General features: G+C 37.4%; 2 protein-coding genes and 1 long non-coding RNA gene across 13 annotated transcripts in view; 1 reads left to right on the top strand and 2 right to left on the bottom strand.

The window, feature by feature from the left end:
- Window positions 1-3,260, bottom strand: part of LOC127417277 (nuclear pore complex protein Nup205-like) — a 45,628-nt gene extending 42,368 nt beyond the window's left edge. For both annotated transcript variants that reach the window (XM_051657177.1, XM_051657176.1), the window contains exons 1-6: window positions 3,114-3,260; window positions 2,155-2,297; window positions 1,813-1,984; window positions 1,560-1,704; window positions 920-1,079; window positions 600-828 (exon numbers count right to left, since the gene is read on the bottom strand). In XM_051657177.1, coding sequence (XP_051513137.1) covers window positions 600-828; window positions 920-1,079; window positions 1,560-1,704; window positions 1,813-1,984; window positions 2,155-2,297; window positions 3,114-3,141 — 877 coding nt within the window. In that variant the 5' untranslated portion in view covers window positions 3,142-3,260. The remainder of the gene's footprint in view (window positions 1-599; window positions 829-919; window positions 1,080-1,559; window positions 1,705-1,812; window positions 1,985-2,154; window positions 2,298-3,113) is intronic.
- The window catches only part of LOC127417294 (uncharacterized), a 511,839-nt gene that overhangs the window by 78,878 nt on the left and 408,708 nt on the right, over window positions 1-24,253 (top strand). The gene's annotated exons all lie outside the window — the stretch shown is intronic.
- LOC127417291 (protein FAM107B-like) overlaps window positions 5,567-24,253 on the bottom strand; it is a 212,003-nt gene continuing 193,316 nt past the window's right edge. For 5 of the 10 annotated variants that reach the window (XM_051657206.1, XM_051657207.1, XM_051657202.1 and 2 more), the window contains 4 exons: window positions 19,709-19,748; window positions 14,178-14,355; window positions 7,725-7,881; window positions 5,567-6,639 (listed from right to left, as the gene is read on the bottom strand). In XM_051657206.1, the coding sequence (XP_051513166.1) occupies window positions 6,520-6,639; window positions 7,725-7,881; window positions 14,178-14,355; window positions 19,709-19,748 (495 nt within the window). In that variant the 3' untranslated portion in view covers window positions 5,567-6,519. Of the gene's footprint in view, window positions 6,640-7,724; window positions 7,882-14,177; window positions 14,356-15,625; window positions 15,793-19,708; window positions 19,749-24,253 lie in introns of those variants that run through there. The other 5 variants (XM_051657212.1, XM_051657211.1, XM_051657210.1 and 2 more) reach the window with 2 other exon arrangements.

Below are 24,253 nucleotides of genomic sequence, written 5' to 3' on the forward strand. Positions count from 1 at the left end.
AGCTGTTAGTGTCTTAAAGACCGTTCCACAGGTGCAGTGAAGCACCACCCCTCACATGTCAATCAACCGCCATGCTAAAATAAGAGATTAAACTTTGACGGTTACGAGTGGCTTTAAAAGGAAATAACCGTCCGATTGGAAAAATTTTAAAAGCGGATACAACACAAGCACGAGAACTTAATGGATCTTCTTTAGTGTGCATGAAATCAACATGCAGGGACACAGATGAAAAAGCAAACATCTGAAGCTCCTTTGATACAGGTAATCCACTAAAACAACTAAAAACTCTGCTCGAAATGTTGCATTTGTTCTTAGATTACATCTCAACTGCATGTGGGATAAACAGAACGCTGGTTTCATTTGTGCTTTCTTTGTCTTTTTTGAATTTTTTGCTGTTTATTATCATGCAGGAACACACTCACAGAATGACTGATGCATGTCGTCATGAAACAGATTCCCTCCCCTCCAAATCTGATCACAAGTGGTTACAGGAGACGCAATTAAGCGACAGTCTTGCCTGCCCACATGTGATTGGATCACCCGAGATGCATCTTAAACGGGGTCATAGATATCAAAGAGTTGTAATAATGCATTAATACCTTCTTTATCCTCTGTTCCTTGCTCCAGAAAACTAACATCCAGGCAATAAAGCAATGCCATGACTAAAGCAAGGTTGACGCTATCCAATGAGCCATCAGCTTCAGCTGTCACTGTCTCCAAGTAACCAATGAGTGCCAGGGTGTCATCTTTGCTTAGAGGTGACTGGCATGTCCATGCAAACAAACATTCTGCTAATGACTGTCTGCACTCTTTGATGAGGTCAGATACCTGTAACATGAAAAAATTTGAAAATTAACATTTTGCATACTTTGCCCTATTATCAACCTGCAAGGAAGCCTAGCTGTAATGCTGGTATCACCTCTTTCCTGTGCTTCTCATTGCCAAGACCTCGCTCCTTCTGAAGTCGCTCAAACTCACAAGTCAGGCTGATATCTGAGATCAAGTTCAGGATTTGCTTCGTCAATCCCTGAGCCATCAGTTCATCTGTGAACCGGGTGGTCAGATTGACCAATTCAGGACTGCAGGGGGAAAGAACACAAGAACAGAAAAAATGTTAATGAAACAAAAATAAATTAAAACTCAAAATAAAAACAAACAAACCTAGGATAAAAACATGAATGAGAAAAATGTCTATTATGGTCCTACATAAAAGAAAATTAACATTTTTGGTCCATTTTCCAAAGACTGAACATTTTAAATAATTATATCAGCTAAAAGTTAATTTTGTCAACTTTTACGAGTACACTCACTTAATGATGGCCTCAAAGATACACACATGAACTTAGAGCCACAAAACTACAATATCGATTTCATGGGGTCTGCAACAAAGGTTGTGGGCTCAAAATCCCATTATCTTGAGAGCTGCAGAGGGTTGCCCCTGCAATTAAAGTACTGGGATAAAATATATCTTAAATGGGTAAAAACCAAGCATGGGAGGGAGGACTAGATCTTGTTGAGGTAATCTATGGTGGTTTCCTGAAGGAAGAGCTTCCTCAAACCTCAAGTCAAGGGTGAAAGTCTTCCCATGTCTAGACTGAATGAGCGAACGAAGGGAGTTGGCCACACAACGCTTGCCGTCCCAGTAGAGAAGCACAGCTACCAGACCTCGAGTCAGCCCAGGGAAATGAGGCTGCTGGTGCTCTCCTTAAGACAGACATAAAGAGTACATTAGTACAAAACAACTTAAATAACTTGACAATGTACAGCTCCTATCAACAGAACTTAATGTTGATGTTCAGAATGTGTGTGTACCTGCCAGCAGCAGTTCTAGGGCAGCTAGTTCTCCCAGGTCAAAAAGGTCACTAAGGATGAAGGATTCGGCGATGAGTTGTGCGGGAAGAAGTCGAGCTCCCTGCTGACCCTGTATAGCAATGCCTTCTGTGCTGGCTTTCCGAACCTTCTCCCTCTGTTCCACACTCTTTGGCTGTTTTGCAAAATTATAAATTACTGTATTATAAAAGAAGTCATGCATAACTTTTTGTGTAACAAAAGCATGTTTCAACCACATTTTCCAAAGTTTATTTCCTATTTAAGCTCATGTCGGCATGCACAACTGATGTTTCGTGTTTTGAACCTATAGAATGGATAACCTACTGGATTTTTGAAAAGGGAAAGGAAGTAGGGCTTGTGTTTTTTCAACTGCAGATCTAACAGATGAACACTCTCTGGCTGACGTCTCCATATCGCTCCCTCCACAGCTTCCCAGAGCTCCTTCAGTGGGCCCCACAGACTGGCTCCTGCAAACACATTTTAAACAAAATAGCCACAAAATCCAGATTTTTCTTTTTTTTTCTTTTTCTTTCTAATATACACAATCTGTCAGTGGGATTTGGGTAGGTGGTGGTGGTGGTAGTGTTGGTGGGCTTCTCATACTGTACTATCTGTAATAGTGATTGGTACGTTAGAGGTAAATAATGCTGTTCAATTTGTGACAAAAACAAGCAAATTATCAGAAAAAAAAAAAAAATAATTATTTAGTGCAATGTTGTTGAATTGACTTGATAATATGCCTTACTCCAATTAATATATTACCAAATGAAATCAATTCAGGGCATAGTTCCACTTAATGTGTTTTGGCTATGAGCTGAAATAGATCAAATGAACAGTCCACAGCGCAGATAAGATAGATGCTTGTTTTGGAACGACTTAACACCTATTAATAATAATGTATATTATAATGCATAATGTAGTACTTTAATGTATGTCCAAACACACACTGTTATGATTAATAATGAATGTGTTAACATGAAGAGGTGATTAAGTATATTAATATTAAATTCTGTAGCTTCTTTTCAGTTTAAATAACATACTTTTGTCAGCAGTCTATACTGAATTAGGCGAAAACATGAATCAGATTTTAATTAATAAAAAACTTTCTGAAAATAAACAGACTGCATTTCTACATTTACTAAAGATTTATTAAACATTCCAGTTAGAAAACAGACTACTGGATAAAGCAAACGAAACCAGTTAGACTAGAAAAGGCAATCCCAGAGCCCAAATATGAGTGGAAAAAGAGAAATACAGCTATAAAATTCAACATATATTTATACCTGAATTTACCGCCATCTGCGCCGCCATGACTGGAGCGTGACTGGACTGCCCGGAACTTTGCCGGGTTGAAAATATAACTTTCGGTTTCTTTTGTAAAAAGTTTCTTTAAAATTCACACCCACATAATTAATGTACGAGATTGGTTGTTTTATTATCTATTTAGGGTTTCTGAAACATTGGATTTGTAGTTATCGTGGGGTAACTATAAAAAACGTTATAGTTCTGTAATGAAAAAAGGGGGTAGAATGGCAATTACTATCATGACAATGGGATCCTAAAATTAAAGCGGCTTTAGCGGCCCGGAGGTCGTCTGTTAATAGTCAGGAACGATGGGACTGAATAATAATGTTCCTTTTTTTTTTTTTTTTTTTTTTTTTTGTGTGTACATTTTCAATTTAACGGAGACTAGATTCTCTCTGTCATTATTTAATAGCAAATTACTGTCCAGACTCCAACCGACGCTCTAAAATCGACCACTTTGTCACGTTGTTCGTGTTCCTTTTCTCATCGCTATGTCAGGCTAGCCCAATCTCAGTCGATTGTGGTTACAGCGATAAAGCAAGTTGTAAAACCATTTTACAGAGGATATTGGGTCAGCTATATATATATATATATATATATATATATATATATATATATATATATATATATATAGTGTGTGTGTGTGTGTGTGTGTGTGTGTGTGTGTGTATGTGTCGGATGTTGATCTTAGCATCTGTTATATTGAAATACTTATATTTTTAATGTACACATGACTTTAGGAAGACAAAAAATAAAATAAAAAATAATCCGTCGTCAGATTGCAATGCGACTCTTTGGAGGATTGGGTTTTCTAGGCCGTCAAGCGCCCCCCGGAGGAAAACAACAAGTCCCACAGTCAAACCGTCTGAACTCTGAAAACCTTTCCGCCCAATGGTGATTTATTTTGAGAAAAGAACCACACATATTGCCTGAAAGGCTGATGTGCCCCTCTCTACCTGTACCCCTAACTTTACCAATATCACAGGCTATAATATTACCATCTGCTCATACTACACACAGATTAAGTACTATTATTCCCCTTTTCAACTGGGTTCAAATGCAAACTCACATACACCCTAGCTGAAACCCCAGCAAGTAGAAATTAGCTCCAAGGTATATGAAGTCAAAATACACAAAAACACCGTTTCGGCTAAGTTAATAAATGCTTTATTTACTGAGTGATTAACACAGATAATGGTATTTACATTTGTCTCCAAAGTCTTTAAAATAATAATATTGTTTTATCATAGCACTTGTACCAAAAGAAAAATGAAAAAAAGTGTCTTAATGTTAGCTGACTGTTTTACTTGACAGAATTTGACTAAAAATGACACTACAGTTGATGAGTTATGTTTGAACCCTTTTTCCTCCTCCCCTGTTCACACATATATAGAGATGGTACATCAGTATTGTTTTAGAAAATAGAAATTCTAGTGTGTGGCATTTGGAGATGTAAATTAAACAGCTTTTCACAAACTTTCGGTGACATACATTTTCTGTAATAAACTATTTTTTCCTGGATAAGATAAATTGTTGAATATTATTTCCAAATCAGGTTAATCGTACCAATTAAAAAAAAAAAAAAAAAGACACCCTAAGAGAAAATTAGGCTCCATAGCTTGAGACTTTTTTTTTTTTTTAATTATTATTTATTCCTTAAAAAGCAGATTCAACCTAATTAATTTTTACTTTTATCCAATGATCTATGTATGGTGTTCAGAAGTGAACTCCATACACAGATCATTGGATAAAAGCCCCCTTTAAAACACAATGCCCTAAATGTATCCTAAACAGTGTGAAACAGTTCTGAGAGATAAACAGTGCTGATATCAATAGTTCATATTGCAGTTGTGAGTCCATTCCCTTTTCATATTCATGGCAATTTCTCAGTTTTTCACTCCAGTCCACACACTGTTGCCAACTGTTCCACACAGCAGTTACATAAGAATCACTGAAATTGAGAATTGCTCCATTCTCATGGCTTATTTTGATTTTGTTGGCTATGTGTAGTGACTGAATAAAGAGGTTATTTTCATGTCACTGTAGCAACTTATTCCATATGCATTTGACTATAACGTTTGCTGCATGACACTATGCTTGGAAGAAATTTTAAGGCTAGTTTAAGGTTCAACGGGTCCGGATTTAGAAAAAAAACGCCTCAAGTGGTGATCCCTTCACAAGCACAGCTTAATTTTTATTGCATGGAATGGGCAGACGCTATATGACCCACTCACTAGCTGCAACCTTTTAATATTCTGTAACTTCTGTTTGAAGTTGCAGGACTTCAAGGCAGCTGATCCGCCCATTCTATATGACATTCATCTGACTAAAATTCTTCTTTGTGCTATTTTTCATTTCAATTGTGGAAATGAACTTACCTTTCTTTATGAGGTTACTTCTTGTACATACAGAGATTCAAACAGAGATAGAATTAAAGAATTCAACATGATAAAATAATATTTATTAAAAGAAGGTTTAAGGGAACACAAGGAGTGGTTATGTATTGGCTCAAATCTACACAAAACCAAGTGTCTCTCTTAATAAACATCTCACGTTCTCTTCTGAATTTTCTGATTGAAAACAACTACCATTCATTCAAGTGAAGGAAAACGGATGCCCTTGCATTGAATATCACTTTGAACTAAAGTGTATTAACTTATTAGTAACATAGTCATTAAAAAAGTATAACAAAAGCATTTGTCAAAGAAAATTCACAAACCTAAAACTAGTATTGCTTATGAAATTTAGCATTGGGAGAGCACAAATATTACAATTTAATATGTAAAAGTAAGCATGGTGCATCGCACAAGCAAAATCTGCACTGCTGGAATTTTATATTTAGGTTTCTTTTTTTTTCCTTTTTTTTTTAAATCATCAACCAAGAGTAAAATGTGAGTCTTAAACTTGAGACATTTTGAACAAAAAGCTTAAACTGAGCATAAATAAAAGAGCATTGTTTTGGCTTAAAAGAGTCCATCCAGTGTCCCATTTTGGCTTTTGAAAATAAAAATAGTAAAAATTATGTTTCCCCTTCCAAAAAAAAAAAAACCCTCCCCCACAACAAAATCATATTTACTCTCCTTGTTCCGCCATGCATGTTCTTTGAAGCCAGTCAACCAGTGGCATGTGCAAGAGTTTGTTTGTGTGTGTGTGTGTGTGTGTGTGTGTGTGTGTGTGTGTGTGTAAATGTATCCTCTTTATTTGCGATTGATGTTCAGGAAAAGATGCTGAGTGAATACTGGTTGTGTCTGCAATAGTCAGACAATAGGAACCAATCATCTACAGTCAAGTGTTTCACAGGGACACATGGGGGAGGAACACCAAGAAATCCCCACAAACCACAGTCTAGTTGTCATTTCAACAAATGTGCCATGGAAACTGTTTCTAGGTGGCACGCTCCTGCCCATCCACTTCCTGTTTGGTTCTTCTCAGATTGCTTTTCATTTTGACGAACTCTGGGGTGTTTTCTTGCTCCTCTTCAATCTTATGTTGCTCCAGTTCCAACTAAATAGAGAAAGAAGATAGTTACAGAGACAGTTCACATGAAGATGAAAAATCTGTCTGTATTTACTCACCCTCATGCTGTTCCAAAGCCGTATGACTTTCTTCGGTGGAACACAAAAAGAGATGTTAAGCAGAATGTAAGGGACTGATAGCGTCAGTCAAAATTTGCTTTCATCGTATGGAAAAAAGATGCAATGAAAGCAACCGGTGACTAAGACTAACATTCCGTCTAATGTATCCTTTTGTGTTCCACTGAAAAAAAAAGACAGTCACATGAGTTTGGAACAACATGCAGGTGAGTTAATAATGACAAAATAAAAAGTTGTATATATTATGTATATGTTTTTTTGTTTTTTTATACTGAGTGACTATTTGCACTAGGTGTATATAAATTCTCAAATAGTCTGGTGGAAACACTGAAATTAAAGACAAACTACACTTCAGTGGCGTAGTGTGTAAAGATGCTGTGCATGTGTTTTTCTCGTACGGACAACTCAGGTTCGATTCCCCCTTTGCCCCATTTTTTCCCATCCTGTTTACAGTCTCCACTCTTAATATTTCCTTTAATACTATTTATAATAATAAACAGAATTAATATAAAGATTGATTTCCTTGCAGTGATTTGGTCACTGTGAAGGTCAGGGAGTTTAGAGAAAGGTTTGATCTGGGTAAAATTACCCATGGTTTTACTATAGTAATATTGTAGTAACCATGTTTTTTGGTGGAAGCCATGGTTTTAATGCAATTACCCACGGTGTTACTACAGTAGTATGGTGTTAATATAGTAACCATGTTAAATTTTCTGCTAAATACCATGGTGATACTATGGTTACTGTAGTAAAACCATGGTTAATTTTGTTAAGGGAAGGCTAGGATTAGGTTTAGGGGTTGGTGTAGTGTATCTGTGGGACTCTAAATAAACAATAAACACACTGTTGTGATATCCCCTATACTGTATGTTAGTATTGAATTAGGGGTGCAAACAGTATCTAAATCTATTTGCACTCAGAGCAAATAAGATGCTTTTGGTTGCTATGTACACTTAGAGCAAATAGCCTCTTGCTTTTTTATAGGAGGGGACCTACCTGTTCAAGTGTCTCCCGTCTCTTCATGAGTTCAATTTCAAGGTCTGATCTTTTCTTGTGGGCCTCCTGCTCCTCTTTCTGAGCCTTCAACACCTGTTCTCTCTTCCTATTCTCCATCACCTTCTGGAGTTCTGGCTTATTTTGAGGAGCAAGGCCCCTATGAGAAAAACAAGGAGACAATGAAAACAATAAAAATTAAGTAACTACAGGTACATTTTCAATTTTTTTCTGAAGAGTTCTGGGAGGTTGCTTTCTGGCACAAGTCAAAAAAGCCCAACCCCAAGTCGCTATGATATTCAGGATTCTAGATATGGCTTGGGTTCCTTCTTCAAAGTATATGGGAGTTTTTTTGTTGCCAGTTTTATAGTCTACCAAGCAAAAAAACATCTAATTTTATATCGAAGTATAAGCACACCTCTCCTCAATGATTTGAGGTATCATTTATGTTCGTATCACAAGCTGGACAAGTCACTGTATGTGCCGAAATTTATTACTAGGGGTTAGAGATTTTAACAAATCCCTAACCCTAAGTACGAGCCATAATAATAGTAATGCTTGTCTAAGCAAAGACCACTAACTGCTAGTCATTATCTGTGTGGCAGTATAAGTGTTGTATAGAGGTGGTATTCATTGTTATTCTTCCAGACAACCCAACATCACCTAAATAAAAGTGCTACAATCTGGAACACCATGAAAACAGTATTTATTTCACTCAATGATGTAGATCAGTGTTCCGACTCAATAAGAGAACAAATGGCCATGAATCTAGCACAATTTAGGGATAATAATCCATACGGTTACATAATGCAAGTGTGTGGACTGTAAACATGTCCTTGCAAAAATCCTGATTGCCCCACATACTGTAATCCAGCAAGGATGAATCCCTGGATGGGTTTTAAAGTTTGAAATTGGTTAGTAATGGCCAGAGGCTGCTGCTGTACATCATTTAGAGCATAAAGATGAACCATTTTAAATTACACTACTTTGCGGTGACATCTTTGTTTTGTAATTCTCCATTTCATGTTTCTCCAAATCGAACTATAGTGCAGACCTAGTTATTTATGAAACACTTATAGTATATATAGGGCATAGACCACATGTAATGAATTTCCCAAAAACCTGTCTGGTATGTTTGGTGTAGTAGTCATAAGGATTTTTCAATGGCTGACATCGATTCTGAGAGAGAATCAGAATATCTAGAGAAGAGTGAGCAGAGTCTAAAAACAAATATAAAAACATTAACAATCAAAATATTGGAAAAACATAAAACGTCCATTATCCATTGACATTGGTTGCTAATCGCCTAAGCAGGCACAGTTTTCGGTCAATGCCTATAAAAAAGAAAAATAATTGGCAAATATTGGCCAAATAATCAGCCTGGCTCAAAAATCAGTCCATCACTATCCAAGTCCAAATCTGTCTCTCAGGCTGGCATGCCAGATTACTGGTAGACCACTTTGTCATTCTGTCCATCCTTCTAAAACTTGTAGACCCGTCTGGACTACTATGAAAAAAAAAAAAAGAGAGAGAGAGGATCAGACGAGAAAATCAGAACTTTGAATGGATGAGTTAAAATGTTTTGGCTGTGTGGGTTGCAATTATATAACAATATGACTGGGATGAGGGAACCAAAAAAATGGAATAACGAGAACCTCTGCCAGGTGAGTCCAGAAAACACATCAGGCTTTCCTCAGTTTCTGTGTCAAGACACTGATTTAGTTACAGAACGGTTACTTCTTCCTCCAACAATTAATTCCATTGTAACAAGTGGATCAGCTGTATGCACTGTATGGTTAATGTTTCTTCTCTTCAGAAGAACAACAGCACATCAGACATTAATCACACATGGATGTATGGGCAGAATGTGTCAGCCAGGCTCCTTTGATCCATGGAATTTATGAATCATGTGCTTTCAGTAGAGCTATATAACACAAGATTGATAAGAGGAATCAATCAGGACAAGGAAACTATTCAATTGTTTATGGTTCAAAGCAAATGACTAATTAATGACTGAATTAACATCTATGTTGCCAAGTAGTGACTTTTGCTCCATCTGATAAGAAGATGGGACTTTTCCTTCACAAGAAGAGAACAAATTAAAAGTGGACAAAAGAATAGGCTTTTAAGAGCTTATAAAATATTTGTAACTTCTTTTAACTCTCTGTGATGCAACTGATTTTCAATATGAGTCAAGCTTTTGACTGGTTTTTTAATGCCTGGTTTTTGATGCTAAAAGATTTTTGCTCACTTGTAGATCAGATATACTTCACCATTTCCTGTTGTAGGCTATACATCCCCCTATCTCCTTGCAAAATATAAGAACGATAAAGTAAATATGGGAAACATAACATAACGTGGTGAGTTGTGCGTGGATGCCACGGAGAATAGCGTGAAGCCTCCACACGTGCTAGGTCTCTGCGGTAACGTACTCAACAATCCACGTGATAAGATGCGCGGATTGACGGTCTCAGACGCGGAGGCAACTGAGATTCGTACTCCACCACCCGGATTGAGGCGTGTCACTACGCCACCATGAGGACTTAGAGAGCATTGGGAAATTGGGCATGTCAAAAAAATAATTAAAAAACAAACCAACTCTGGAATATCTGTAAATAAAGTGAAGCAACAAAGAATAAAATAGCAAAGTCTTCCACGGATCCATGTTTGCTATTTATACAAACGTAGCAGAAAAATTATGTTGCTGTGGAGTAAGCTGCTTACTGACTGAGCTGCATGTATATGGGAGTAAAGAGTATGCCGCTTATACAGGAACGCTGCTTTCTCGCAAAAACCCGCTTTCTTGTAATAAGCTGCTTTCTGGTGTCCATGTAAACGTAGTCATTGAGGGCTCATTGCAGTACCATATTTGACCACAGATTTCCTTTGGGAAAATGAGGGTCGCTGTGGACCACTTGCTCCTAAATCTATATCAAACACAGTGTAACAGAGGTTTTTGGCTACATTATGACTTAAAAATAGAATAAAAATTTACACTAGGCCTGCTTTTAAACACATATACCGATCAGCCACAACATTGTGTAGGTCCCCCTTGTGCCGCCAAAACAGCGCCAATGCCTTGTTGATGAGAGAAGTCAACGGAGAATGGCCAGACTGGTTAGAACTGACAAAGTCTATGGTAACTCAGATAACCACTCTGTACAACTGTGGTGAGAAGAATATAATCTCAGAATGCTATTCTGAGATGCGGGTTGGCACTGTTTTGGTGGAACGAGTGGGACCTACACAACATGACACATCAGAGCCTTCTTAAACATTGCCGTTTTCATGACAATCAGCACATGAGAATCAACAATTAACTTTTTGCCATGTGATATTGACCCTGTTCACACCTGGTCTTTGGATACATCTCGGGTTTTGTTTCCCGTGAATGTGATTCCTGTGCAAATGCAGTTATGCTTCCTGTGTGTTACACAAAACAGTCTGTATAACCCCTTACAGTCTGACAACAGAATTTCAACAAATTTGCATCAGACACTGGACTGAAAACATGAGAAGAATTAAATCCTCATAAGAGTCACTGAAAATGTCCAGGTATGTAAGAGACCTTCACAAAGAATTAAGACTGATGGTTTGACGTTATCATTTAAATAGCTGGGATGAAAAGATCTCTGTGTACCGAGAGTGGCTTTGGCATTCCTGAAGATGTTTCTACCTTGGTAATTGAATGTCGTCACTGATTATATAACAGTGCCATCTGCAGGAACACATTGGTCCCTGAGAAACAGTCAGTTTGTCCTTACTTGTGTCTGGTTTCTCATCTCAGACAGCTGGACAAAATAACTGAAAAGTCAGAATCAGACTGAGACAGATAAAGAAAGAAAAAGAAAGATTCAGGCCTTGATTACATAAAAGACTCCGAGCCCACCCCTGCCCCCCTGACTCAGTGCATTATCTAATATATGATGCAATGGACTATATATAGTCTGACCTCCATCTCTCCATCACTCACTGTTCTTCACCTTCTGCCCTGGCCATAGAAGCGATTTCATAACATTTTCAGTGTACAGGAACACTTCGAGTACTAGTGTACAGCAGGGTGGGCAGAGAGAAGGTGGGCGAGAGAGGGAGAAAGAAAGAGAGAAAGAGAAAGGGAGGGTGGGAAGTCTATGGGACGCTGTAATTCTTCTTATGTAACTCTACATCTTTCAGCATCCCTCCAAGCACCACAGCTGGAACCAATCCCATTTAGATTATGGAAATGTTCCCTTTGTCCTAGACCAAAACAAGCACTCGCACTCATAATTTCCACTCTCTATCAAGTATGAGTCAGTAACGTCTTACGGAAAACACAAAAACATGTGTGAAGGTTTCAAACAGGTTTCTCGAACACTTTGGGCTAACAGACAGTCGGAATAACAGATAGCTCCCACCTCCAACACACACCATTGGTTGAGCCAATGTTGCTATGTTGGACTGGTCGGATACTCAAACAAACAGAGCAGTGCTTTGATAGCAACACAGAGCCTCAGTGTTTACAACTTTTCAGGGTAATCAACTTACAAATGGCTTACTTACAGCCGACTCTTCATATTTAATGCCACACTTCACTTTTAATAAATTTATGTATGAATGAAATCCAAACATTACATAAAAATCAGTTGCAGTCTTAATGTGGTGGAAGTTAAATAGCATAGAAGCATTAAAAGTATGAAATATCACCCACAAGCAAATGCCAACATTTGTACAAATTTTAATCAGGTGCAATTCAGTACCTAAATTTGAATTTTTACTTTTAATTTCATTATTAACAAAGCCTCAGTCACTATTCAATTTCATTGTCTGGAAAAGGATGCAATGAAAGTGAATGGTGACTAAGGATAACATTCTGCCTAACATCTCCGTTTGTATTCCACAGAAGAAACTCATACAGGTTTGGAACAACATGAGGGTGAGTAAATGATGACAGAATTTTTTTCCCTTTTTTTTTCTTTCTTTTTTCTTTTTTTGCAAAAAAATAAAATAATAAAAACAAAAAATCTGTTCAATATTTCAGCACTGAACTGCAGGGGACACACAGATCTCTCCATGTTCAACTAAGAACAGCTAAAGTAGGAGGTGAAAATAAGTGGACGACAGTTTATATAATCATCCTGGTAACTGAGAATGTATGTGTGTGTTATACGTTTCTTGCAAAATAAATGACTTGCTGTAACTTGTCCATTCTTATTCACATCAAAGCAATGAGAACAACTTATACCTCCAAGGGATCTTCATAATAACTTCTAACTGAAAATAAAAATGGTTTACGTAATAGGGAGTATGTGTCCTCCCTTACTGTCACTATTCATCACCACCATTACCAGTGAGAGTGAGACCGAGACAGAAAAGAGACAGAGAGGGATAGGGTGAATGACTCAAACTTATTGTTTCCAGTGCATTTTTTCCTGGCCCCTGTCTACCTAGACATAGCACACAAACACAGACAGATCTGACAAGAAGAAACGGTTCCTCTTATCCAAAAAGTAAATAGCATCAACTTTCAAACTGACTCTTACTGTTCAAGAACCCATTTATTAAATATATAACAGTGGAACAGCTGAAATTGATCTTTATGTGGCACTTAAGGAAGACATATACTATGCATTTACTACATGGCTCTCTGGAACACTTGATTCTGATTGGTCAATCGCAGCATTCTACAGTCAAATATTTTGTATAATGACTGCTAAACTTGTCTCAGGCAACCGATAACCTACATAGCTGTGCAAACCTTACGTCACCCCACAGTCTCTTGCTTCAAACGTTGTAAAATTATTTCACCTCCAATCAATATTTCATGTGCATTTATCTGTTATGAGCAGTGTAACAACCTGAATAATGTACAGCCAGCTGGTTATAACGGCAAAATTAACCCCTTCGTGTTAAAACCCTCCGCTTATTGTCAGGGTTTATTTTGAATAATGACCAGCTGACTGTTCATTATACCTCATAAATGATGTCATGTAGGAAAAGGAAGGCATGAGGACTGGTTTTGGCTTTAAAGCCCTCCACAACACAGTTTATAATTGGTCACATGGCCACACAGCATGATCTGAACAAAATGTTTTGCCAAGACTCAGCACTGCAGTGATGATGATAATGATTCACATATTCATGTGAGAGGAGGAAACAAGATTTCAGTAGGGTGGGGGGCGTAGCATAAAAAAAGAGGGGTGAATTTCACAAATGTGAGGCAAGGATTCTTAGAGGAAAGATGCAATGAAGGAAGAGGTACATGAAAGGAGATGTTAGGCAGAATGAGAGCCTTTCATTGCTTCTTTTTGTTTTTTGACCATACAATGAAAGTAAATGGTGACTGAGGCTAACACTCTGCCCAACATCTCCTTATGTGTTCCACGTAAGTAAGTCCATACAGGTTTGGAACAATATAAGGTGAACAAATGATGAATGAATTGTCATTTTAGAGTGAAGTATTCCTCTAAGGTGCATCACCTTTTCTGGTTCATGAGGAGTTCTCTGTGCAAATCCTGGTGATTTCTGGAAGTCTTCACCGGGTTGATGAGTTTCTTGGGTTTAATGAGTTCATCACTGTCCCTATCCATATAGTCCGGCTCGGCCATAATGCTCCGCACACGGGACAGTCCCTCTGGTATTTCTGCCTTGTCCAGACCTGCCCGAGAGTGACAGAGAGGATACTCCATCTATTATAAGTTCTATTAAAACATAACCAAGAGGTGATGCATCGCTTTTAGCAGTTACATGAAAAATGTGGCAATTTTTCCTTTTCTAAAAGTTACAGTAAACGATCTGATTAATAAGGCAAAAACGAGTGAACTGTTCCTAAATGCAACACAATGCAGACTGCAATTTAAAACTGTATGCACACAGACTGCAATCATGACAAAATATGCTGAGCTGGATCATAACAACACATTAATCAAGCATTTGCAAGTGACACAATTAGTTGCACTCCATACAAACATAATGAGATAAATATGGCATGTGAAAAGAATAGGCCAAGGACAGAGTTTTTGCATATGATCTGGAAAAATCTGTAGGTTAGTCAACCTACAAGACACAAAAGGTGTATATAAGCACACCATGCTCAGTGAGACCACTTCTCATGTGAAATCAGTCAACAGAAATATCAATAAAGCAATAAAATACTAATAATCAAATCCATACTTTTGTTTTTACTGAAACTTGGATATCAGGAAATGGATAACGCCCTTCTCACCAGTTTATCTTATCATTTATTATCATATCATTAAACAGACGATGAATGACGCATCCATGTGACTACTATCTCACATGGTTCTCTGTTTACAAGTGGATAGTAGACACTAATTTTAAACTAACAAAACAAACAAGCATGTAACATTCAGCACATGGCTTTGTTCCCATTACAAACCTGAATAAACTTTATGAACTATTTGAATTAACATGAGACTATATTTGATCATTAACAAGTGATAACACTTTACATTAGTGTCCATGTCGCACATTAATATACGTTACTATAGTTCTAACAATATATGCAATTACAAGCTTCACAAAATCATAATGTGCATGTAGGTTAACAACTCAGTACTTGGGTAGTTGACATAACCTATCAAACGTTTTACAAGCAGTTTTTATATTATATTTTATATATATTATCGAGACTCTACATGGAATATTTGTACTTTTAAAAATGTATTTCATTTACACCACATGGCTACTTGAACCACAAAAAAAAAAAAAAAACCTAATAGGTAATAATAAATGTCGAAAACTAAGAAATTGAGACCAGTTATAGCTCCTAAAAGAAACATTTTCCCTTACACATATAGTATTTATATCCTGTAAAATGTAACATAAAATCTTGATACTGGAAAATAAAAGTGCATGTCCATGTTTTTTATCAACTACCAACATGCATTTGATGCTCAAATTCTCACCTGGAAGGACTGGAAACACTGGGTATCTGAACATGGTAGTCATCTTTGCGAAAGAGTGTTTATTAAAAAACTCAGGTGAGCACCGTACTTTCCTCAGTTGAACAGATGAATCTTTTAGCACTGTATCTCTGTGACTGAGCAGTGTGCTCTATAAACAGAATATTTCTCTTCTGACTCCGCCTGATGTCTTTATTACCTAACAGCTCACCCACCCCTGACAGAGCAGCTCCCTCAAACATCCTGGTTAATCTTTCATCACACAAGATATAAACATCAGAGACTCAGAAATACACATCAAAACACAATAAACACTCCCAACAGAGAAATTCACACAGGTATGCTTCCAAAATCAGGCAAACTTTGGATATAGTACCAAAAAGGATCATATTAAACATTAAGGGGCAACAGAAATGTATTCAGAGTGCATAAACACCTAGAGTACAGAGTGCAAAGTTTCAGAGTGCACATCAATCCATAGGACACAATGTAGCATTAATGTACCTTATCATTTTTATAGCCTTCTAAAATTAGGCTACATCATTCATTGAGAGAACACAAAAGATAAAATGCTTAGAGGAAGCTAAGTTAAAAGGTTTTCATCACGCATACACTGCCATTATTATAGAAAATATATCGGACTGCATTTAAATGCAAGCATAAAAGAAATCAAAGCATGACATCGTGTTTTTATTTCACAAACAAACATGTCTGATGATCAATCCTGCATAGTCAACATGAACGCGCTGCAGTTCGCTTGATAGCCGCTAGAGGCCGCCAACAACCACTGGTGGAGCCCCGTAACGCAAAACAAACCAGTTTTCCTCGACATGCCATGATTTAATTATGTGGCACATTATGAGGATATGTCAAATGCTATTCAAAGGCATCAAGCGTAAATTAAATCAAGAAAGACAATGCTTGAGAAGTGTGAAGCACTCCTTCAAGGACGTTTGAAAAATCGGCACAGTTTCCTTGTCGACAGCCTGTGGCTACTGCGTAAATACACGTCATTGAGTTCCAGTACACGTGCTCCAATAAAGTTTTATTGCAACAACATACGTATTTCCTATCCTTATATGTTTGCACATGCATATTGAATAGCACTCAATTTTATTTATAACTAGTAATTTCATTATGCATTCAGGAAGAACACCTGAACACTTTGGAAAAAGTAGATGATGGTTCCCTAATGCTGACCAATGTCAATTCTTTCAGTTATTTGTTTTAGTCATAGTTTTAGTCTTTTGACAAAAATGTCCTTTAAAATTAGTCAATATTTCATCATGTCATCATTTTAGTCAGTGTAACTCTGACAAAAATTGTATTTAATTTTAGTCAATGAAAATAATATTTTAGTTGATGATAATGTTAAAAATGACAAAGTGTGTCAAACTGAAACAGACCAAACTTTAATCAAATATTTAAAAAATGTTGAAAAGAATGTATAAACATTTTCTTAATTTACACATGTATCAAACATAGCCTATAAAAGATACATACAAAATACAACTGTCCTTGTGAAAATCTGATAATGAATACACTGAACTATTAGCAACTTTTTAGAAACTAGCCTGCTGTATTCTGAATTCTTCATGCTTCAGACTTATTAATTTTCTGCGTTTAGTCCATTTTCAGATATGCATTGTGTGTAGCGTGTTTTTGCAGCACATTTACAACAAGTTACGCATATTCTGACTAGTGTCACTTCAATTGTTCATTTGCTTCACTCTGTAGATGTGAATTGTTATATTACATATGTTAATATAACCCGTTTTGAAGTGTTTTATTTTGTCGTTGTTCAGCGCGTTCAACTCATGCAGCTCAAGCGGATAAACCCCCAACATACTCCATTATTGGATTATGAATCCATATCTAATATCTTAAACATATTATCTAGATATTTGTGACTTCTTTTTATGTCTTGCGCTGTTAATATCTTGCAGAATTATTTTTATCTCTACATATTTTCGTCAACAGTACGCTTTAATAAAATTAAGTGTTGTCATGATGTGCATTTTTCGTCTCGTAGTCGTAATCGTTGACGAAATATAAAAACCTTAGTCAATGAACATTTTCGTCAGTGATTTTGTTGACGATATATATATTTTTTTTTCTCCCAATTTGGAATGCCCAAATCCCAGTTGCCTCCGCGTCTGAGACCATCAACCCGCACATCTTATCACGTGGCTTGTTGAGCGTGTTGCCACAGAGACATAGCACGTGTGGAGGCTTCACCCCGTCCACCACGGCAACCACGCGCCCCACCGAGAACGACCCACATTATAGCGACCACGAGGAGGTTACCCCATGTGACTCTACCCTCCCTAGCAACCAGGCCAATTTGGTTGCTTAGGAGACCTGGCTGGAGTCAATCAGCACGCCCTGGATTCAAACTAGCGAAGTCCAGGGGTGGTAGCCAGAGTATTTTACCACTGAGCTACCCAAGCCCCCTGTTGACGAGATTAACACAGATGCTGATGCAGTGTCCACTGTGTGTCAAATACAGGATTATAATCTGCAGTCAAACTTCCTTCTCATATTTAATTGAAGAGTAGTTCCTCTTCATAACACATGTTGACATCAAACATCCCACAAATTCTAAAGAACTGAGTTTTATGTTCTCAAGTCAAATATAATTTATACTCCTCATGTCATTCCAGCCGATTATATTATTCTTTGGTGAAACACAAAAGAAGATATTAGGTTGAATGTCTGAGCCACTCATTTGAGCACAAGTGTATGGTGATTTATACTGCCAAGCTCCAAAAAGGACAAAATTCACCAGAAAAGTATCATAAAAGTAATATTCCAAATCTGCTGAAGCCATATGAAAGCTTTGTGTCAACATGCCAAATTTAAGTTGTTCACTGATAATCTTCCTCTCTGCTGTAGATTTCCAATCTCATTTGCAGTTGCGTTTTCAAACTTGTGACTGTGATTGGTCACGTGACATGACATGGGAGAACCAATGGCGTTTGCCGTCAACGTATCCTTCAGAAGACTTGGTAATGGAATATAATGCATTTTGTATGGACTATTTCTATGGTACTTCTTTATCAGTATAATCATCACCATCCACTTTCGTTGTATGGAATAGAGCAGCTTGGACATTCTGACTAACACTGTGTTTCACAGAAGAAAGTCATAAAGGTTTGGAATGGCATGAGGGTGAGTGAATGATGACAAAATTTTTGGGTGAACTATTCCTTTAACAGGAACATACTATACATCTAACATTTCTATAAACATCCTTAATCATATGCACACTAATACTGTATGAACTTAACCCCATTAAACTTCTTGTCTCAGTATTAACACATTCAAAGCATGGTTTCTATGCACTGGTTATTCACATAATTTTCTGCACAGGAAGCCCTGCAGGACCAGTGTGTTTAATAAAAAGCTCACATCCAGCTTTTAATTACAGAGATGCACTCTTCAACCCAGTGTAGGGCACAAACATCTCTATGGTGACCACCACAATACTAAACACACAGGCGTGGGCCAAGTATTAACATGCCAGCACTTCAAGTTATCTCAATGTACTTTCAGAATGATTAAGCATAGAACTGCCTCCATTATTTTGCGAATCATACATAAGAGCATATATTTGCACTTGTGCAGGCCTATGAGTTTGCGCATGCACATCTAAAGGAAATGCTTGTAAAATGTCTAGCCACCCACTCATTAAGTACTAAAAGCTTGAAAGTGTTAGGCAGGCATCTGTTTGCTAGTCCTTGGTTTGTTTCCATGTTTCACCACAAAGACACATAATACATTGTGTGGACTTCTCATCATTTAACATCACAATTAATTTGTGCACATGTACATTTCAGACAGATTTGTATTAAAGGACTATTCTGGGTTCAATACAGGTTAAGCTCAATCAATGGCATTTGTGGCCATAATTTTGTCCCTTCTTTCCTTTAAAAGAACCACAAATCTGGGTTACAGTGAGGAACTTACAATGGAAGTGAATGGGGCCAATTTTTTAACGTTAAACTACTCAGTAACAAAAGTATAGCCACAAGACTTAAAGGGATATTTCACCCAAAAATGAAAATTCTCTGATCATTTACTCACCCTCACGCCATCCCAGATGTGTGTGACTTTCTTTCTTGTGCTGAACACAAATGAAGATTTTAAGAAGAACATCTCAGCTCTGTTGGTCCTCATAATGCAAGTGAATGGTGGCCAGAATTTTGAAGCTCCAAAAAGGACATAAAAGGCAGCATAAATGTAATCCATACGACTCCAGTGATTAAATTCATATCTTCTAAAGTGATATGATAGGTGTGGGTGAGAAACAGATCAATATTTAAGTTCTTTCTTAACTGTAAATCTACACTTTCACTTTCACATTCAGCCACCTAATGGTTTAGGCTGGTCAAAGGTGGAGATTGATTGATAAAAAAAAAAAAAGGACTTAAATACTGGTTTGTTTCTCACCCACACTTATCATATCACTTCAGAAGACATGGATTTAACCACTGGAGTCGTATGGATTAATTTTATGCTGCCTTTGTCACCTTTTGGACAAAGGACCTTTATGGACCTTCTGAGTTCATTTTTGGCTGAACTATCACTTTAAACAATATGCGTGTTAACATGATTTTAGTGTGATAAAATCGCTCACTAACCTATTCTATGTAAAGTTATATCCAATTTTATAGTATTGTTGCCGTGATGTAGTAACGCTGTAAACCCTACACCCTAAAAGAACTGTAAAAACTAAGATTTAAACAACTTCACAGCTTTTTTAAGCTTTTATAATTATAAGCTTCACATTTCTGTCTTTAAACACTCCAAAAATTGGCCCCATTCACTTCCATTGTAAGTGCCTCACTGTAACCTCGATTTTTGCTTTTTTTACAGGAGGGACAGGTCGAAACTGTTTTTTTGTGGTAATCAACATTATGCCACAAATGCTGTCGATTGAGATGTACTTATTGAACCTGGAGTATTCATTTAATGTGATTGACTTTGGAGCTGATGTGCTATTGTGCATAGCTTAAAAACGTAACATTTCAAGACGATTAGAGGTAAGCCATGGTTAACTTCCCCGAAAAATGTAAACACTGTGGAGTGGTGCCATCAAAACATTGCTCTTTCTTTGAGCGTCTCAACAAATCGTGTCAGTTTGAGCAATACTGTTGCCGAACAATGGAAGATAAGGAGAGAGTCTGGGAAACATGTTTGCAGCTTGACAGCCCCCTTACCAGCTAACTTTCATTACAAGAGCAGCCTAGAATTTCTGCTAAGATCCCCCTTTGTGTTCCTAAGAAGAAAGAAAGTCATATAGGGTTGGAATGACATTAATGCAAGTAAATTATTTTAGAAAATTCTTTAGGTTAGATGGCTAGATCAAGTCAAGTGAGATTTTCATGTGATTTTTATAGGGTGGTTCTTTAAAAGTAGACAATATGGGTATATAATAAATTAATAATTAAATAGGTGTAAATGTTTAAAACATTACTTTCTCATCTAACTTTCCTTTTGCATTTTTATAGAGAGCTTTCACTCCACTGTGATTGTGTTTGTGTGTGTCTGATTCCTGGACCACATTTCCTGGCATTCCAGCAACTGCTATTAAGTCATTAAAGCAGATTTCACTGGAAAGGTGGGACACACTTATTTCCATGAGCTTATAATGAATTGGTCCTTACTACCTCCCTCTTACAGACACACACATATCAGCATGTACAAACTCACATGCCTACACACTTTCAGAATAAACAGTCAGATTTGCTGCATAAAAGAAAATCTAAACATTAGATTTATAGTCAGAATTTACAACCCATTTTACATCCATAATGTGACACACTTCTGAGTGAATCAGGCTATTTAATGAAGAATCAAGGTAGAGTGGAACTTGATTTTATCCATCGGGAATTGTTGGGATTATGAAAAGTGGTCTCTATAAGACAGGTGGTCGGACGGGAGGGGCTGAAAAATAAGAGATCTTGTTGATGTCAGCCAAAAATGAAAGTCACGTCTGAGGCAAAGCAAGTTAAACATTTTGATGAAAGATTATGAGGAATTTTTTTTCTTTGGAATAATGGCCACTGATGGATCATTTACAATAAGACCAGGAACATGTATTGATAAAGTTAGGGATGCACCGATCATGATTTTTCATGGCTGATTCTGACTGCCGAATTTTTACAAGAAAATGTGCCGATTCCGATAGCCGATTTTTTTCTTTAAGCAACAGACAAGAAAGAATGAAAGAGTTCATCAAAAAGATATTTATTTGTTCTTTTACAGGCCAAACTGACCTTAAATGAAAAAATATATTTTTTTGTTTGTATTTATTTGTATTGAAAACAGTTATTAATAGTTCTGTTGTCAATATCAAAAGGTCATTGTGACATACTGGCAACCAGTAAAAACCATGAGAGCATCACACACAGCAGAGATACGTTCAAAAATAAGAAAGATATATCCATTACAAGCTCTAAAACTGCTCCAGTGAGAAATCATTCATATCTATGATTTGTTTACTGTCTTTGGTGTCTTGTTGTAACACAAATCACGAATTATTGAGCAAATGTGTGAAGATGTGGTGCTGTTATTGAAGGTTAAACAGTTACATCTGTTATTAGTGGTATTGTGACTAATATTAATCTGATTTAAATTGGGATCCTCAGATAATAGCACTGGGATGAGTGACTGATGAGATTTTGAGAGCACCTGCAGAGCACGCATTGTTTGTTTGACACCGAGAGTGTTCATGTTGAAGAAAGTGAAGCTAAAAGCGCTCATGATCGCTCAAACAGTTTCTATCACTCAACACAACGTCTGATTGTCACGACTCACATCACGTATCATGTGTTTGCATGTTAATTTGTTGTTCAATTTGTTTTTATACCCGTTAGCAGCCTCTTTATCCTCTTCCTCCTCACTTTGCAGCGAGTCAGAATTACTACCGTAACGACTCAAACAATGGGCAGGTAAATATACATACACGTGTAATTCTTACACATTTTTAAAACCAAACCGGCATATTCATGTGAATTGCATTATGTCAGAAAGTTTAAATTTGTGAATGCTTAGAATTGCCAATAACCCTCCAAAGGCAACACTGTCATGTATCAAGGGCTGAGCAAGCGCTCATTCTTTAGAGTAGCAGTGTATGTGTGATTCCCTGCGTGCTGCAAAAAAGATAGGCCCTAAATCTAGGCACGATCGGCCTATCACAGATTTAAGACGAATATCGGCCGATTCCAGTCGGTGGCCGATTGATCAGTGCACCCCTAAATAAAGTAAATATGGTTAATACATGTTAAATAAACCCCTCCCTTTCAACACCAGCCAGAGAATGGTCACATGGAGGGTGCTACCTAGACCTCCTAAATCAGGGGTCGGCAACCTATGGAGGGGTAATCACTGGCACGCTAGCAATTGCAAGAGAGGAGTAGACTATTTTATTTATATAAATTCCGCACCTGCATTTCAATCTAGATCTTGATGTAATCCTTCCTCATGATAACAGCATGTTTTCATGAGCTGAATGGGAGGCTAAACATTAAGTTAAAATGTGACGAGACTGCAGTATACCCAACAGACTCGTGCAGCGCATGCAAGCCATCCACGCATCACAAGCCGGCAGCATGTCACTTTTGCTTAATTTTGCGATTAAACGTGCTCGCTTTGCTTTGGTCAGGCTGTGCGGATGACAGCCTACATTCCGTGTTTCAATTGTTTCTTTTTGCTTTCAAAACACCACTATTAATCCTTGAGATTTCCAACCCAGCATACAGGTACACCCTCCTTAAACCATGGTCACACTCAAAATTACATTAAACGATTAAAAAAGAAAACATAAACCCACATCGTGGAGTTCAAAAATCTTTTCAAGTCTATTCAAAATCTAAATTAAACCTGGAAATAAAGTTTTAGGATTTTACAGGTGCGATTCACTGAAAAGGGTTAAATAGTTGATCAGCACAGCCATTGACCAGTGAAATAAAAAATGGCACTCCATGTCAAAAAGGTTGCCGACCCCTGTCCTAAATGATATTAGGGTTCGTGTTTATGTAGTTAATTCATGGTTTGTGAGGTTTTTTTTTCTAAAAGACATGCTGCTGCATTAATGCTTTCTAAAGATGACATCCAAACATAACAGGCTTGAAAAATGACAACAATAACAAGACCAGGGATTTCAATACACATTTCTACGCTAAGTGCTATTGCCCCAATACAGCTATTGCCCCCATACAGCCCAATACATTTTTGTTTTGTCATTTTACAACCTATATAAAAAGGACAGACCAGAGGGTGTGCACACCCCAATCAATCACCCACAGTTTCCTCTCCCAGTCATCTCCAATACACAAGCCCACACAGACAGAGACCTTGGGCAAAGAAATTGGGCTGCAATAACAGGAAACAGACATAAACCCTGAAAAATCCCTAGTCGTTGTGGTCACATATTATAAAATTAGCTGTTTGTGAGATTGAAGCACTGGGACACATACAGTATGTGCCCACTCAAACACACACACACGAGGAGGACGTAGGAAGGATGCCACTTCTTTGTTCCCCTGTTCTGAAGCTCTCATTAGGCATAGAGACATGCAGGGAGGAAGGGAGCAGCTGGCAGTCTTTTGCACCATCTGACCCTTA

This window comes from Myxocyprinus asiaticus, chromosome 26 (genome assembly GCF_019703515.2).
Source record: "Myxocyprinus asiaticus isolate MX2 ecotype Aquarium Trade chromosome 26, UBuf_Myxa_2, whole genome shotgun sequence".
NCBI classification, from domain to species: Eukaryota; Metazoa; Chordata; class Actinopteri; order Cypriniformes; family Catostomidae; genus Myxocyprinus; species Myxocyprinus asiaticus.